A 17,876-nucleotide genomic window follows, 5' to 3' on the forward strand; every position below is an offset into this window, starting at 1 on the left:
AAATATTCCTGAACCTGATGGTCTAAGAATTCTCCTGCCAGATACATTGTTAATTATATATTGTTGATTCCTAATGCTCTTCAACTCAGCAACCAAGTGCTTTGGACATCATTCACACTCCATCAATAACTATAAAGACACCAATGGAACTTCTGTAAAAAAAAAGTTGATTGAAAAATTTTTTAAAAAACAGCAGATAGTGGAAATCTGAAATAAAAACAGCAAATGCAGGAGAAAGGCCACGAGCCCATTGCAAAAGCATTAGGTATTTCTTATGGAGACAGCAATTTGTTTTCCCACTTAAAAGGCTATACTTTTAAAAGTTTGGCCAAATGTCCTTCAAGTGCAGCTGCCACTGAATATTCTTTCCTGGGTCTTGTCATTTCCCACTCTACTGCACATCAGATAGCAGGGAGCCAGGTTTTACTACTGGGTGCAGACACACGCAAGTGAACTATTTAATGAGCACCACATTATCAGGAGTTTAAATACATAACACCTTAACTAAAATGAACTAGTCTATACTTGTCCGAATTAGAAACTTCCCATTCAAGCTTAAATTAGGAATCTACCTAAAATTATATGCAAGCCTCATAAGTGGTAGTTAAGAGTGCAAAAGTTCTAAATCACATTTTAATTATGTAGCAATTGTTTATGTGAGTCATGATAACTGACAACATTAACAACATTAGTAAAATGATCTGTGCTGTAATGTTCTACAAACGTATATTCTAATCCTTTGAAGGCTGCTCGTATTCTTTCTCAAGCTTGTCTGGTGAGAAATAAAGACTAATAGTTCTGCTTTGGTCATCGTTTAACTTTAAGAAAAGTTGCCAAAAAGCGCCCTCCCTCCGTTGGTGTGGTAATGGAAACGAATGAGGAAGAGGGAGGGTGCACATAGAACTACTGAACTGGAGAAGGAAAGAAACGAATGCTTTGAGCTATTTCCCAGTGGCCATGGCAACATTGCTGGGATACACATATTGCATTCACAGTAAATGATGCTACCCTTCCATTTCCTTTAAATCTGTGGGCTCTGCACAAACTGTAACCTTTACACGGGTAAAGTGTGTGGATTTTTTTGCTACAGGTATTTGGAAGTTATGTGAAAGATGGGCATATCATGAATAATTTTCACAATAGATTTGTTGCAATATACCCTAAGAATCAGAACTGTGGACAAACTCTTTGCAACATAGGCAGACTGAGTTTTGTGGCTCAGACAATGTTGATGGGGCTCTTCACCTGCGATTCACAAGCATTTTCTGCAGTTCCTTTCTGTTTCCCTGCTCGATGAATCACTCCAAGTTCCCGATGGCAGCGAACAAAACCCATATTTAAACATGCTTTTCCCCAATTCTCTCCGATAAACATAAACCTAATGTTACAAAGTTATCAAATGTTATCATCCAACTGAGTGTCTAGGAAAGCTCACTGGTGGAAAAAGAAAATAGTAATTAAAGTTAACACTGTACAACATTTCACTTTCTCACCAACATAATTAGTGACAAGACTTTAAATTATTATGGTGTCATATGGTAATGCAGCGTGGAAACAAACACTTCACTCCATCTCATCCATGCGGACCAAGGTGCCCACCTAAGTTAGTCCCATTTGCCAGCATTTGACCCATATCCCTCTAACCTTTCCTATCTATGCACTTAATCAAATGTCTTTTGATTAAGGAGAGGGGAGGAGAAGATGGCGGCGCGACGCAGCGCGAGCGGCCGCTCCGAAATAATATCATATCTGTAAGTAGATACTGTGCACAATCCTGATTTGATGGAGACAGGCGTGAGAAGCACAGAGGAACATCTGGAGAGACTCCTGAAATGCCTGCTTCGCTGCCACTGCTACTGTGCGATTGAGAATCTCTGGAGGGGAAGGCCCCAAATCCTCAGCTTTGCCTATTGCTTGTTGCTGGGGCCGGGGTCGAAGCACTCTGCAGAGATGGTGCTCGGTGCTCAGTGTCGGAGGGCTGGTTGGAGGCTCAAAGTTTTCGGACGGACTCAAGAGTCAGCTGTGGTTGGGTGCTTCCAAGGTGCTGCAACGGCAAGTTTGTGGCGCTGGAAGCTCATGGCAGGGAGAGTTTTTCTTCCTTCTACCATCTGCGTGAGATGTTGGGACATTCAAGAGACTTTGAGACTTTTTTTTACCGTGCCCATGGTTTGTTCTTTATCAAATTACGGTATTGCTTTGCACTGTTGTAATTATATGTTATAATTATGTGGTTTTTGTCAGTTTTTTTAAGTCTTGGTCTGTCTTGTGTTTCAGTGACATCATACTGGAGGAACATTGTATCATTTCTTATTGCATGCATTACTAAATGACAGTAAAAGAGGACTGCGTGTCCTCATAATCTAAATGCTGTTATTGTACCTGTCTCAACCACTTTTTCTGGCAGCTAATGCCATATACACTCCGCCCTCTGTATGAAGAAGTTGGCCCTCCTATTTCTTAGAAATCTTTTCTCTCTCACCTGCCCTCTAGTTTTTTGGTTCAAAGTCTTTTTTCAAGTCGATTTTGAAATAACTGTTTAACATCATGAGACCACTCCTGAAACAAGAAACCAGAAGTTAACAGACAATTCAGAGCAATGCATTTTTGCTGAAGATTAACTTCAGAGTAAAGCTTATTGCCTGAAAATGCACCCTGGGTTTCTAGTGCTAAGTGTAAAATATAGTCAATCAATGCATTATGGTCTATGTCTGAAATACATTTTCTGGTGTTACAGTAGCGCAGCAACTTTTGCAACGCTCTTAAAGCTTGGGGTGTAGGAGTTTGGAGTTCAGTTCCGACGCCACCTGTAAGAAGTTTGTGTGTCCTTCCCCTGGGCGTGTGGGTTTTCTCTGAGTGCTCCAGTTTCCTCCCACAATCCAAAGATGTACTGGTTAGTAATTTAATTGGTCATTGTAAACAGCCCTGTGATTAGACTCGGGTTAGATTGGTGCGCTGCTGTGTGGTACAGCTCATCGCGTCAGACGGGCCTGTTCCACGCTGTTTCTATAAATAAGTAAAACACTCGATGCTATTCCATTGCATCCTGCAGCCCTTCGGTCTGTTCAAGCTACCTTGAATTCCTCTAACTCCTTTAAAGAGATTGAATGCTTCCTCCAGGCTTCCTATAAGTACCATACTTTAGAGAAATTTTTCATTTTTGAAAAACCAGATGCTTGATTTCACTTATTTCAGATCAATACTTTCTCCAAGACTTCCTTTAAACAAAACTTAACATCATTCTCAATGTGAATTTGCAGCAGCTTTGTTCTTTATGGGACATAGGATTTTCACCATTCCTAACCAGGGGACACTTGTCTCTGAAAATCTGAAGTTCTGCATTTCTCTCCCCTTGTGCTTTTGAGGAAACACCTTTTGAAGGTGTCCTCGATGCTGAGGAGGCTGGTGCCCATCATGGAGCTGGCTGAGTTTGCCACTTTCTGCAGCTTTTATTCATCCTGTGCAGTGCCCCATCTACGCCAGACGGTGATGCAACCCGTTAGAATGCTCTCCACATTACATTTGTAGGAATTTGCGAGAGTCTCTGGTGACATACTCAGTGACCTGTGATCTCTGTCTCGGAGGCTGATGTCAGAATATCTTTCAAGAAGGCGACCCCTTGCAAGGCGTCAGGCCCTGATGGTGTATCTGGGAGCTCTGAAAACCTGTGCCAACCAACTGGTGGGAGGGTTCAACAACGTCTTCAATCTCTCACAGCTGCAGTCAGAGTTTCCCAACGGCCTCAAAAAGGTGACAATCATACCAATGCCCATAAAGAGCAGGGTAAGCTTCCTCAATGACTACTACCCCATGGCTCTCACATCTACTGCAATGAAGTGCTTTGAGGCTAAAGACTGCAGTCCCAGTGGTGAGGACCAAGAAGGAGCTGGCGGAGTGCTTGCAGTACAGCTTTGAGTCGGTGGGCGGGACAATATTTAGGAATTCCTCATTAAGTCTGAATAAATACGTCACAGTTATCACCAACTTCATCAAGACCTGTATGCATGAGTGTGTGCTTTCAAGAACATACTGAACATACCCAAACTAAAAGCCGTGGATGAACCAGAGATTCATAGACTGCTGAGGGCTAGATCTGTGGCAGTCGAGACCGGTGATCTAGAACTATACTGGAAGTCCATGGTATGACCTGTGGAAGGCTATTTTAAGAGCTTAAAAACAATTTGATTAAGGTTACAGATGGAATCAGATGCACATCACTTCTGGGAGATTTTGCAGGTCATGACTTCCTACAAAGCAAAAGCTAAAACAACATGAATGGCCGTGATTCTTCACTCCCAGGTGAACTCTACGCCTTTTATGCATGCTTTAAGAGGGAGAGTATAACTACACCTGTGCGAATCTCTGCAGCGTCTAATTTTCTTTCTCCTAGGTGAGCTGCTGCCAGCCACAGCCGATGAGCCCTATCTGCCTGAAGCGACTGGTTTTAAGGTGCCTGTAACCCAACTTTACCTCTTTTCCTGTCAGTAGAAACGGTACACTGGGTTTAGTAGTTAAAGCACATGTGAAGGCCAGGAGTTGGACTTGGCTGTCAGAGGCTACTTGAATGCACACCATTGAGAGCATTTAATATGTTGTGGGAGCTTATCCCCACTACCTGACCCGGCTACGACAACCTTAACGAATCTCCATAATATTCCATTAAAATGATAATTTGAATATGAGGCAACTACATTTTTCATGTATCTGATTTCATCCTTTCCAAAGCAGCAATCTAAACAAAATAACTTACAGTACATTGTTGTAATAGTTAATGGGTGGGGGGGGGAGGAGAATAACTTTGCCTTCAGATGCTGACATTTGTACAGCACTTTCTGTCAACCATTGACCCCCTTGTCTGTGCTTTTCCTTCTGCAGGCAGGTTCACAGGTAGACAACAAGCTTCTCAATAGCTTTTCTGAAGAGAAAAGTGCATAAGTATTTGAAAATTCCCATTAAATCCCTGTTCTGCATTGATTGCCTCAACAAGGTGTCCTGTGGAGAAGAAAAGTGTAATTACCATAAGTGCTGGATTTCCAAGGGTGGATGTCGGAAGTTGCCATAAGTTTTTACAATAAAGATGACATGAGCTAACAGTTTCACAATCATACAGATAATAGCTAGTGTCCCTTTACATACTGCTAATGATGCTAATGCATTATCAAGTTTAACTGATTTTATTAAAATTAAGATTCATTGGAAGTTTGTATTTTTCGTCACCTAATGTGCTTCTATCTATCTGATGACTTCCTATAGAACCCGTGGTACGGTAGCTAGTAAGATGAAACTTTTGTTAGAATCTAATCAGACTTAGGGGTTTCTATGAGCTGTCCATAAAGATCTTAAAGGTATTTTACTTATTTGCTCATTCTCAATATTATTACTCCCTTTTTGAGCAGTGTCAGGTACAGTAATTGATCAATGCACAGTCTACCCTTCTCCATTTCTCCTTACTCACTCAGAAAGTATACCTGGTCATTGAATTCTGCAAACTTGGAGAGTTGAAGGGAATTCTCGCAGAGAAAGGCCATCTGAATGAATCCGAAACCAAGCATATTATCTCGAGCTTGGCAAGTGCAATCTTTTACCTCCACAAAAATGGTAAGATACTCTTTACATTAATAGTTATAGCATTGTAATGATCATGATTACTTATGTAATCATGGTAGCATGATAGTACAGCGGTTGGCAACTGTAAGATTGAGGTTGAATTCCCACCACCATCTCTAAGGAATTTTTATGTTCTCCCTGTAACCATGTGTGTTTCCTCCGGCTACTTCGGTTTCCTCCCATGTTTCAAAGATGTACATTTAGGGTTAATGAGTTGTGAGCATGTTATGTTAGTGCTGGAAGTATGACGACACTTCAAAGATTCGAAAGATTCAAAGATTCAAAGTGCATTTATTATCGAAGTTATACAACTTTGAGATTTGTTTGCTTTAACAGGCAGTCGTAAAGCAAGGAACCCGAAAGCCCACTCGTGGGCTGCCCAGCGCAATCCCTCCACAAACAAGAGAAAATCTGCAGATGCTGGAAATCCAAGCAACACACACAAAATACTGGAGGAACTCAGCAGGCCAGGCAGCAGCTATGGAAAACAGTACCATGGTGTTTTGGGCCGAGACCCTTCAAAGGGTCTTGGCCCGAAACGTTGACTGTACTCTATTCCATAGATGCTGCCTGGCTAGCTGAGTTCTTCCGGCACTTTATGTGTGTTTCCAGCGCAATCCCTGCTGATTTGATGAAATGACGTTTTGACGTACATGTGAAAATCAAAGCTATTCTTTAATTATTCAGAGAGAAGCTGGGTGAATTCATTAACTGAATCCACTTGCAACTGCAGTTCACTTCAATCTCCAGAAAGTAGGCAATTTTTGCCTCATTCTAACTTCACTAAAGTGTAAAAATCCACCTATGAAAAGCTGGAAATGTGCTCATCTGTGACAGTTTTGTGTACATGACAAAGAGTTTGTGCATTGTGTGTGATCAGCAATCCAGATATAAAATACTACAAAACTGCGATACCTTTCAGAAATGCCTTTGTTTGAATTTCCATTCAAACCCATATCTGCAGAAATAATATTTCCGTAAACCAACTAAGCCAACTTTAAGATTGTATTTTTGTAAAGGCTAAGCGTTTTAAAAACTCTTTGATACATTTAGCAGAAATTGGTGAATTTGTTATTCCAGTAAGATGGTGACACTGTCAGACGCATCAGCTACTATAGGGCCAACCTAAGAGGTTATTGTCTTTTTTACATGAATTTTATATGATTGCAAAACCCTGCCACACATTAAGAATTTGAAGTACTACAGGTCTGCCCCATTAGCAAGTGGCTCATTGGCAGAGAAACTGAAGTCATTGGACTTGGTGGGAATCGCGCTGCTGCCTGCATCGGAGAGGTGTCAGTGCACAAGAGCAGTGTGCAGTCTAGCAACGAGAGATCACATTGGTTGGTTTTCTTGTGATCGCGGGGCCAGGTTGGACATTGTTAATGTAGAATGCTGCAAGTCCAATTCACTGGTTTATTGTGGATGGCCGGTGAGCTGCGACACCTGGATCGTAGCGAGAACCAGGCCTATTTACAGCGGCCCAGGAGAGCTGCAGGTGTAGGAGTCAATGCGCTGGATGTGGTGCGGTACGGCACCTACGCTGGGGACATACGCTGCTGCCTCCCAATGTTCGCTGGGCAGAAGACAAGCCATAATGTGTTCCACTGCAGAAAGCTGCAACATTCATGAACTCAGGGATTTGGACTATCTATTTTTAGGGTGACTATTTTATTGTTATGTCACATGTGCAATATGTGCCTTGTGCCGTGTATGACTGTTGGTTCTGTGTTCTGCACCTTGGCCTTGGAGTAATACTGTTTCATTAGGCTGTATTCATGGGTATGCATGTATGATTGAGTGACAATTAAACTTGAACTTGAATGTATTTACTACAGCCACTAATAAACACTAATAACATCCACTAGGGTTAAGAAATCTGGTTTTAAATATATGAAATTACACCATTGATGGATTACAATGCTCTTATCAGCTTTTTAGTATGTAGAAGAAAAATGAACTGTCGATGTAATTGTTCACTTTAAAACTAAAAATTGTAGGAACCCCCAATGTCAGGAACACAAGCACAGTAATTCCATTCATTTACCTGTTCTACTCTCAAACACTCAATATTTTCTTCATTCTCTTCAGATATTATTCACAGGGATCTAAAGCTGGAAAATATCCTGGTGAAAAGTAATGATAATGCAGATGAAGAAAATCTGAAACTTAACATCAAAGTAAGTCTTACTAGTCACACAAACTTTGTCCTCACAGATTTCCCCCTCACTCCTCCATCTATTCACAATAGAACTGACAGACTGGAATTGAACAGCTGGAATTGACAGACTGTGATAAAAACAAATAAGTTTAAAACAATTAGCAGGTCAGGAATCATCTGTGAGGAAAAAAATCTGAGTTAATTTTCCAGATCCAAGAACTTTCATTTGACAATCTTGGCATTTAATGTCCAGTCTTGGTGCTCCTGGATATTAAGATTCAACCATACTGGTGCATCTGATAGTACACATAGACTGGACCAGATAAGGAACAGGAGTTTCTTTTCCCGAAGGATATAAAAGGGTTTTTAAAGGAAATCCAGTAGCTTCATGCTTTCCACTACTTTTAAAAACTCCCAGGAGTATTTAGTTACCTGAATTTAAATTCCCTGGATGCCACAGTGAGATTTAAATTTGGGTCTTTGGCTGAATAGTTTAGATCATTAGCTACTAGTTTAGTAACCTAACCTTGACACGACCATACTGCATATGGCACGCGGCCATCACCTTGTGTATTAAAAGACTGTTTTCACATCCACGCTGTGGTGGTGCGTGGTTGGTAATGCCATCCCAGTGAAGTACCAGATTGCTGGCATTTCCTAGCCAAAGGAAAAGGTACTAGTGGACCTTATTCTCTCGGATGGGATTGTAGCAGCTGGCATTTGACAAAGAAAGGGGAATACACTAAGTAGGACTTGCTTTCTTCGCAGGTGACAGATTTCGGCTTGTCCGTGTTGAAAGATGGCGCTGGAGTTGGCTGTGAATCAATGTTACAGGACACCTGTGGCACACCTTTATACATGGGTGAGGGGGCTGGTACTTTAATTGGGTCACACAATGGGGAACAACATTGAAAACTGCTGGGTTTTTTAACGTAACATTTCTAATGCTTGTCCTGTTATTCAACAGCCCCAGAAATCATTAATAACTATGACTACAGTCAGCAGTGTGATCTCTGGAGCATTGGCATCATCATGTACACCCTGTAGGTACACTCCTCACTGTTTTATTTGGCGGGGTGGGGGGGGTGGATTCTTTATATTACTTCTGAACGAATGTGTCTTAAACAATCCATGATTTGAAAAAAATTACCCTCAGGATCCATTGCACCCAGCATAAGCTACTCTTACATCCATGAAAATACAAACTAAGCCTAGTGCATTCTCCTTGATACATAACTTGAGAGTCTTAGAGAGATGGGGCACAGAAACAGTCCCTTCAGCCCACTGAATCCACACCAAATATCAACCACACTTCCTCCATTGATTCCATTATTGATTCTCCCCACCTTCTTTTGCAACAGGTATACAACTCCCACCAGAGAGATTTAACTAGGACCATTTAAGCTAACAACCTGTACATCTTTGGGCTGTAGGAGGAGTCAGAGCACCCATATGCTCTTAGGGAGAAGCTGCACACTCTACACAAGATCACAGCTGAGGTCTCCAGGTCTCCAGGTCTCCGGCACTTTGAGGCAGAGGCTCTACTCTTTGCGCTACTGCCTCAAAGTGCCAGAGACCTGGGTTCAATCCTGATCTCAGGTGCTATCTTGCATAGAGGTGGTGTGAATTTGGAATTTAAGGGCCAGAAAATTCAAAGTTCAAAGTACTTTTTTAATCAAAGTACATACTCTATATATTACCATATGTTACCTTGAGATTCATTTTCTTGAAGGCATTAACAGGGATAAAAAGAAATTTTACGAAAACAATACATAAACATACAAAGACTGAAAAACATCAATGTGCAAAAGAAGACATAATGTGTAAGTAAAAATAATACAGAGAACATGAGTTGTAAAGAGTCCTTGAAAGTGAGTCAGTAGATCATGGAAAACTAGGCATGAATTCACCTTTCTGGATTCTTGCAAATAATAGTGACTTTGTAATGGCCTCATTAAGGGTTATGGGGAAAAGGTAGGTAGGTGGAGATGAGTCCATGGTCAGATCAGCCATGATCTTATTGAATGGTCGATGGGCCAGATGGCCTACTCTTACTCCTAATCCTTATGTTCTTATCATGCAAAAGGGCCTGACAGCTTTAAAATAAAGAATATGTTTCACAGGATAAACATAAAATTTTCACTTGAAGTCTTGTCCAAAACTGAAATATGTTAGTATAATGTTCGACATATGAACATACGTTTGGGAGACCAGTGGGATGGAGTTGCCAACTGGTGCAGAGCTGTAGGCTTCTTCCGGGGAGGAATGAGGCATTTCCGACTGCCCTAGTTCCCCTTCCCACACCTTTCGTGAAACAATTGGGGGCTGGGTCACGCTGAGCGGAGCTGGGAGCACCGAACATAGAACATAGTTCACTCACTGAACGTCCGCTGTTTCCATGCCTGCTCGCTCTCTCGTCATAGCTGTTCTGTGATCCTCTCCCACCTGCAGTTTTTGTTTGTTTCTAACTTATGACTAGTTCTCAAGGATGAAAACCCAGTCATAATCTAGGGAGTGACCTTAAGCAAGTCAGGACCATGATGAAGATGTCATTGTCACACGTGGGATAGTGTAGACAAGTTACAGACAGAGAAACATATGCTGAGAGTTTGGATAGTGCAAGATTGTAGGTAATCTTTAAGGGACGTCAGCACAGAATCATGTCCATTCATATAGTTGAATAGCAAAATTCAACATTGTTTCAATGATCTAGAAATCTAATTAGGATCAAAGATCAACTTTATTCATCACTTTCATGTACATGTAATTTGCTGTGGTGTGTTGGTCAGGGCACAATGTGCAACAATAGAACAACAGTCAACAATTAGTAAGAGTAAAGAATTATATATTAAAAAGTTGAAGGTTGAAGTACGAATATAAAATAAAATGTGCATGAAACCATAATTACCTACATGTATTTACAATGTAAATGACATTGTAAAAAAGTGGTTAAAAGTGTTCAAATCACTTTGTATGCTGTAATGCTGTTTACATAGTAAATACATTATAACTAATGGCAGTCATAGGTTTGGAATCCTTGGCATCTTCATAAACAAGGACATGTTTGACATGAGAGGAGGCTGCAGTATTTTAGAAATGACTCTTAGATGGCTTGTTGATTGTCAGTGATACAGAGGATCTGCCGATAAAGCTGGCAGCGCAATCAGATCAGGACTGTGTCACAAGTCGCTGCTTAATTTCCACTGCTGGGACCCCATCATGAAATACAGGTTTCCCCTGCTATCGGAAGGTAGAGCATTCCTATGAAACTGTTTGTAAGCCGAAATGTCGTAAAGCGAAGAAGCAATTACCATTAACTTATATGGCAAAAATTTTTGAGCGTTCCCAGACCCAAAAAATAACCTACCAAATCATAACATTAACACGAACATATAGTAAAAGCAGGAATGATATGATAAATACACAGCCTATATAAAGTAGAAATAATGTATGTACAGTGTAGTTTCACTTAACAAAATGGGGAAGACAGCGAGCCAAAATCGATTTGGAGAAAAAAAATCGGCACAAACACGCATGCGCACACAACTGCCCGCACAAGGCTTCACGGTCATGGTAGTCTTTCTCGGGGTAAACACACGTATAATGCGGGCATCTTTTTATCGTACAAGTGAAAATCCTCTTTAGTTAGCGAAAACAGGTAATGTAGGTCTTTCATAACAGTGAGCTGTCGTAAAGCAAACATTCGAAAAACAGGCCACCTGTATTGGTTTTACCTCAAGGAACCAAATTAATCAAATTCTTTAACTAAATTCATTAGAACGCCCAGCTAACTACCATACCCTAGGCGTCAGTAAAAGCATGGAGCTAATGGTGAAGGTAAAATAATAGGAATTCTTTATTTTCCTTTGTTTTGTAGGCTGTGTGGTCAGGCTCCTTTTACAGCTACAACATCAGAAGAGCTGTATCAGGAAATCAAGAAAGGGGAGCTGGATTTTTCTCACTCGTCTCTGATGTCACTTAGTGAGAGTGGTAAGACTTGTCTGTCTTTGTTAAGTATAGCTTTTCATAAATTCTATTGTAATTCTTTACTTTCCTGTAAATGCCTGCAAAAATGAATCTTCAAGTCGTATAAGTACACAGTGGCTACTTTACTAGATACAGCTGCTCGTTAATCCAAACATCTAATCAGCTAATCATGGTGCAGCAACTCAATGCATAAGAGCACACAGACATGGTTAGGAGGTTCAGTTGTTGTTCAGACTAAGCATCAGAATGGGAAAGACATGTCATCTAAGTGACTTTGACCATGGAATGATTGTTGGCTTTATGCAAAAAAATCAGATATGGAGCATCACATTGACAGGACTTGTCACCAGCGCAGATGAAAGTTCTTTGAGTCGAGACAGTGACTTGTATTATGTGGAGTAACGTTCCCATTTTCTATGGAACTGTACACATTTGCTAGTGAGACAAGGGACAACTGCTTTATCATTGTACTGTATGTTGCTTTACAGAAGACATTACTGTGAAATTTTCTTATTAGAGTACTGAGTAGCAGTGTCACAGTGATATCGATAGTAGAACTGTCGTCTCACTGCTCCTATCACCCAGATCTACTGTCTGCGTGAAACGTCACTGTTTTCCCTGTGACTGTGAGTTTCCTTTCAGTGCTCAGTTTCCTCTGACATCCTAAGGATGTGAAGGTTGGTTAGTTGCTTGCTTGCGCATTGTAAATTGTTCCCTGGATGTTGGTGACAGATAGAATTTCAGGGGGAGTTTAGTGAACAGTGGGAAATAAAATAGGACTGCTATAGAATTAGTACAAGTAGGTGGTTTGTAGTCAGTGTGGACCTGGTGAGTTCCAAAGCCTGTTTCCAATCTCACTAATAGTCTTACTCAAAATGCAGGACACAATAATTGGCAAATATTTCATTATTGTCACATGTATTGAGGTAGAGTGAGAAACTTTGTTTTGTATGACATCCATACAGATCATTTCACAACATTAATAGATCGAAGTAGTATATGAAAAAGTAGAAACAGAATGCAGAACATTGTGCTACATTTACAGAGAAAGTGCGGTGCAGGCAAACGATAAGGTCCAGTGCCATGACAAAGTACCCTGTGAAGTCAAGGGACTCATGGGAGGAGGAGAAAAGACACAATATCTGAGGTGGGTGGGGTATTAATTATGTTAACTTCTTTGCCAAAGCAGCGAGAAGTGTAGACAAGAGTCCATGGAGGGAGGCTGGTTTCTGTGATGTGATGAGCAGAGTCTTAGGGCCTACATAAAAGCACAAGCTCTTTCTGCATGCTGAAGGTATCTTTATTCTGAAGAGCAGATGAAAAGTCGAAGTTCCCTGTCAGAAAGGCAAAATGACTCTGAATAATTCTCCCAAGAACTTACCATGCGTGCTAGGCATGCAAGATGTCAACTCCCTGATTATAGAATGCCTGGCATTTATATGAAGATGTTGAACAAGGAATGGATAGCTACACTGCTGGGTTTCCTGTGGGCCAACAATCTTTGTAGCCATGTGATGCCATTCAGCCAGTTCTCCTTACAGTTCTACTGTCACACATGAAAGAATTGTCTTAATGCACTAGAATTATTCTCAAAAATGTTCACAACATGACTAATACATTCCATTTTGGATTTCTTTTCAACAGGACACTGTGTGTTAAAAGGCCTACTGATAGTGGATCCAGCCCACAGAATGACAGCTAGTGAACTGCTAAATCACCATTGGATAACAGTGAGCACTTATTAATACTTTGTTTTGTAACATGAAATTGATCATAGTGCACAAATGCGCATTGCTTATTCAGCTGTACATATTCAGACAGATATAACTGTGCAGTTTTGCTTTTGTCTTTATCGCAAGTGGGTTTTTCATTTAGTTGCTGTTCATTATATTCCTTTATCAGCTCCTGCCCATCAAGTCTTTACTGACTCAAGGAACAATGCCATTCCCCACTAATTCACCCACTAGCATATTCACCCCACAGTCTCATGATGATGAAGATTTTACCATGGTTCTGTCTTTATGCATTGGATTATCGACTATGTTTTTTATATTGTGTCGTCACCTGCTCTTTTTCGTTTTTTTTGTGGGTGGAGGGGGTTTGGGGGGTTGATATTCTTGTTGTGCTTTGTTAGTTTTTTGTGTGAGGAAGGGAGTTTGGGGGCCAATATTCTTGTTGCTTTATGTGTGGAGGAAGGGGGGTTTTGGGGGTTGGTGATTGTGTTCCCATTCTTTTTTTTATCCGGGGTGGTGGTGGGGAGTAGGTTTGCTTTTTCTCTTCCTTGGTTTTCTTTATTTCGTTGCTATCTGGAGAAGATGAATCTCAGGGGTGTATACTACATACATGCTTTGATAATAAATGAACCTTTTAACTCCCCTACTGCCAGATTCTACTTCTCAGCTACAGTACTGTGCAAACATCTTAGACACGTGTATATAGTCAGGGTACATGAGACGTTTTTCACAGTTCTATATTTGTCAACGTGGTGCGGCGAGTGAGGTTGTAAATCTGGCGGGAGCAAGGGATGTTGGGGATGGAGAGAGTGGAGCACTGTCGGAGGGCTATGGTACGGGTGGCAGACAAGGAGTGCCAGGCGTGGGGTGTGGCGCGGGTGCAGGCGCACCTATCTCTGAGGCACTAGACGAGGTAATTTAATTCCAAACAGTTCATTACAGAACGTGTCTCTGGTGCTTCCTGCTCACTCCCCTCTCCTTTTCCCAACCATGACTCCCCTCTCCCTGCCTCGTTCCCACTCTCAGTCCACACTAGAGACCCATATCGGAATCAGGTTTATCATCACTCACATATGTCATGAAATCTATCCTTTTTTTGCAGCAGTACAGTATAATAAACAGAACTACTACAGTACTGTGCAAGTGTCTTAGGCACCCTAGATATAAATATATATGCGTAAGACTTTTGCACACCATTGTACATACTAGGGGTAACTTACCCTACCAACCTGCACATCTTTGGGATGCTAGAGGAAATGGGTTACATGGGAAACATGCAAACTTTGTGCACGCACGCGCGCGCACACACACACACACACACACACACACACACACACACACACACACACAATCAGAGATCAAGATTGAATCTGGATCCTTTGAGCTGTGAGACAGCAGCTCTAAAGCTGGGCCATTGGGCCACCTCTTTGGTTTCGAGCCATGCTCACAAACTCCAGTGATGGTACAAATGTGTCGATCTACGGAGGAATAGAACTAATTAGGCTCAATCAATGTGCTTCTCTAGCAAGCCATCATTTGACTATGAAGAATGTCTTCACTTAACTGATTCTGTGGAGTGAACATCAAGTGAATGCAATGCTTCACCTTGACAAATTATGGGGGTTTGATCAAAGAGGATCAGCATTACAGTTTTAAAAAATTTAAATCAAATTGATAATCATGACTGTGTATTAGACTACTAAGGAGTAATTCATTTTATAATACCTTGTTTGAAATTTTTTAACTTAAAACTTTGTACATCACATCTTTCGTTTTCTCTCTCATACCAATATATTCAAGCAACAGTAAAACTCTGATAATCTGTTCTGAAATCCTGATGACGTGACATTAGGCTAATTCAGGGGTGGCCAACCTTTTACATTCCATGCATCAAGTTCAGATGCGCCATACAACTCTTGTACCCCCCTTCAATTCTTGTAAAAATATGTTAATATAGGACTCGTGCGTGAAAAAAAATCGCATCTGAACTCATGCGTGAAAAAATTGACACATGGAATGTAAAAAGTTGGCCACCTCTGAGCTAATTCATTGTTCAAGAAATGTAAACTGGAATTCCAGAGTGCAAGTGGTCAGAGCCAGGAGTCTTAACTATGGTCCAGAGTGGGTTCTGGATTCTGGGATGGGTACAAGGTCAGAGTCAGGGACACCAAGGGTCAAGAACATGGGTAGGAATGTGCCTGAGGCTAAGGGTTTGAAGTGCTTATTTAATTCCTGCTCCCTTCTATCTGGGTTCACTATTGTGTAAGATACTAAAGAAATCTGAAATAAAAACTACGTTAGTGTATTTTGTAGCCTGGGGTAAATTACACACGCAGGACCACAAATGCTTTTTCGGGTCTTTGATTCCTTTATCTGTTTTAGATGTTTTAATGCAGAAGGAGGGCATCAAGATAAAAATGACAAAATGAATTAAAAAGGACAGTTCCTGCTGTTACAATCTCAGCTTAATTACGGTCCACACCCTTGTTACATATGCAGTATGAAAATAAATGAAACAAATGATACAAAGCCAATACGGTAGTGGCTATTTTTGGCACGCTCGTGCTTAACTTCCAAACATATGTAGGCTAGACCCTGAAACGAGTTCTCCTCACTCACACTACTCGACCAATAAGGAAATTCACACAACAGCCCTGATCAGCATCGATACCTACTTGCAAAAATCTTTCCACACCAGACCTGAAAAGCACTCGAACATCATTCTAGAACATGGTAACTCTTCTTTCTACTCCACACATGGAAAATGACATCACCATTTTCTCTTAAAGGCACAGGCATCTATTTTAGCCTTTGCCAGGGTGAATACGTAAGTGCAGTTTAACAATAAAAAATTATATTCAACAGTCACCTGGTTACATGTATTAATAGGAATAGTATCCAATGGTTTGAAAATCTGCTTGTTTTAAGTCCCAAGGATTACTGACGTTGTGCTTGATTATCAAATTTGCTCAAACTGGCTTAGATTTAGAAAGAGTAGCATAAAGTTAGCATAACACTATTACAGCTCTGGTGACTGGAATCAATATCGCAGCTGTCTTTAAGGAGTTTGTAGGTTCTTCCTGTAACTGCATGGGTTTCCTCTGGTCGTTCCAGTCACGTCCCACATTCCAAAGACGTACTGTTGCCTCCCGGATATCTCGGATCAAGTCCTCAGCATTCTTAGTGGGAGGGTGAACTGCCAATGGCATGGGTAGGACTGCGTAGGGAATTCAGGGAGTTAGGTGCTAAGTTAAAGGACAGGACCTCCAGGGTTGTGATCTCATGATGCTAACTCTGCCTGTGAGTCTGTGGTGGCCAGTGCGATCATGTTTGCTGTTGTGTGCTGGGGCAGCAGGCTGAGGGTAGCAGACACCAACAGAATCAACAACTCATTTGTAAGGCCAGTGATGTTGTGGGGATGGAACTGGACTCTCTGACAGTGGTTTCTGAAAAGAGGATGCTGTCCAAGTTGCATGCCATCTTGGACAATGTCTCCCTTCCACTACATAATGGACTAGTTGGGCACAGGAGTACATTCAGCCAGAGACTCATTCCACCAAGATACAACACAGAGCGTCATAGGAAGTCATTCCTGCCTGTGGCCATCAAACTTTACAACTCCTCCCTTGGAGGGTCAGACACCCTGAGCCAATAGGCTGGTCCTGGAGTTATTTCCTGGCATAATTTACATATTACTATTTAACTATTTATGGTTTTATTACTATTTATTATTTATGGTGCAACTGCAACGAAAATCAATTTCCCCCAGGATCAATAAAGTATGACTATGACTATGACATACTAGTGAGGCCAGAAAGAGGAAGATTATTTTGTTTAATATGTGGCTAAGAAGTTAGTGTAGGAGGGAGGGCATAAGATTTTTGGATCACTGGGCTCTCTTCCAGGGAAGATAGGACTTGTACAGAAGGGATGGTTCACACATGAACTGGAGGGGGGACTAATATCCTAGTGGGAAGGTTTGTTAATGCTTCATGATGGGGTTTAAACTAGAGTTGCAGGGAGATGGGAACCGAAGTGCCAGAACAGTTAGTGGAGAGGTTGAAGAGGTAGATGTTGGTAAGACCTCAGACAAAGTTAGGAATCAAAAGACTGAGCATGGTGCAACTAGTGTAATAAGCTGCATATCTTTCAATGCAAGAAGTAGCATAGGAAAGGTGGATGATAGTATTAAAGATGAGAGAGCTGGTTTACAAAGTGTTACGTACCCCGTAACTGGGTTGCCAAACCGGCAGAAATGGATCACTCAGTTGGAGTCTGGATTACTGGAACAAAGAAAGTTTTATTAAAGAAATAAGCAACACAGTACTCTAATAGTAAGGATATAAATGCAACAGTTCAGCAATGATAAACATACATGTACACAGAATTAG

At 41.2% G+C, this 17,876-nt stretch overlaps 1 protein-coding gene across 8 annotated transcripts in view; it reads left to right on the plus strand.

Annotated features, from left to right (window-relative positions):
• The window catches only part of LOC134359334 (serine/threonine-protein kinase 33-like), a 131,498-nt gene that overhangs the window by 99,580 nt on the left and 14,042 nt on the right, over nt 1-17,876 (plus strand). For all 8 annotated transcript variants that reach the window (XM_063072421.1, XM_063072422.1, XM_063072423.1 and 5 more), the window contains 6 exons: nt 5,457-5,595; nt 7,696-7,784; nt 8,534-8,627; nt 8,733-8,808; nt 11,643-11,755; nt 13,397-13,482. In XM_063072421.1, the coding sequence (XP_062928491.1) occupies nt 5,457-5,595; nt 7,696-7,784; nt 8,534-8,627; nt 8,733-8,808; nt 11,643-11,755; nt 13,397-13,482 (597 nt within the window). The remainder of the gene's footprint in view (nt 1-5,456; nt 5,596-7,695; nt 7,785-8,533; nt 8,628-8,732; nt 8,809-11,642; nt 11,756-13,396; nt 13,483-17,876) is intronic.

Source organism: Mobula hypostoma, chromosome 20 (assembly GCF_963921235.1).
Source record: "Mobula hypostoma chromosome 20, sMobHyp1.1, whole genome shotgun sequence".
Lineage (NCBI taxonomy): Eukaryota > Metazoa > Chordata > Chondrichthyes > Myliobatiformes > Myliobatidae > Mobula > Mobula hypostoma.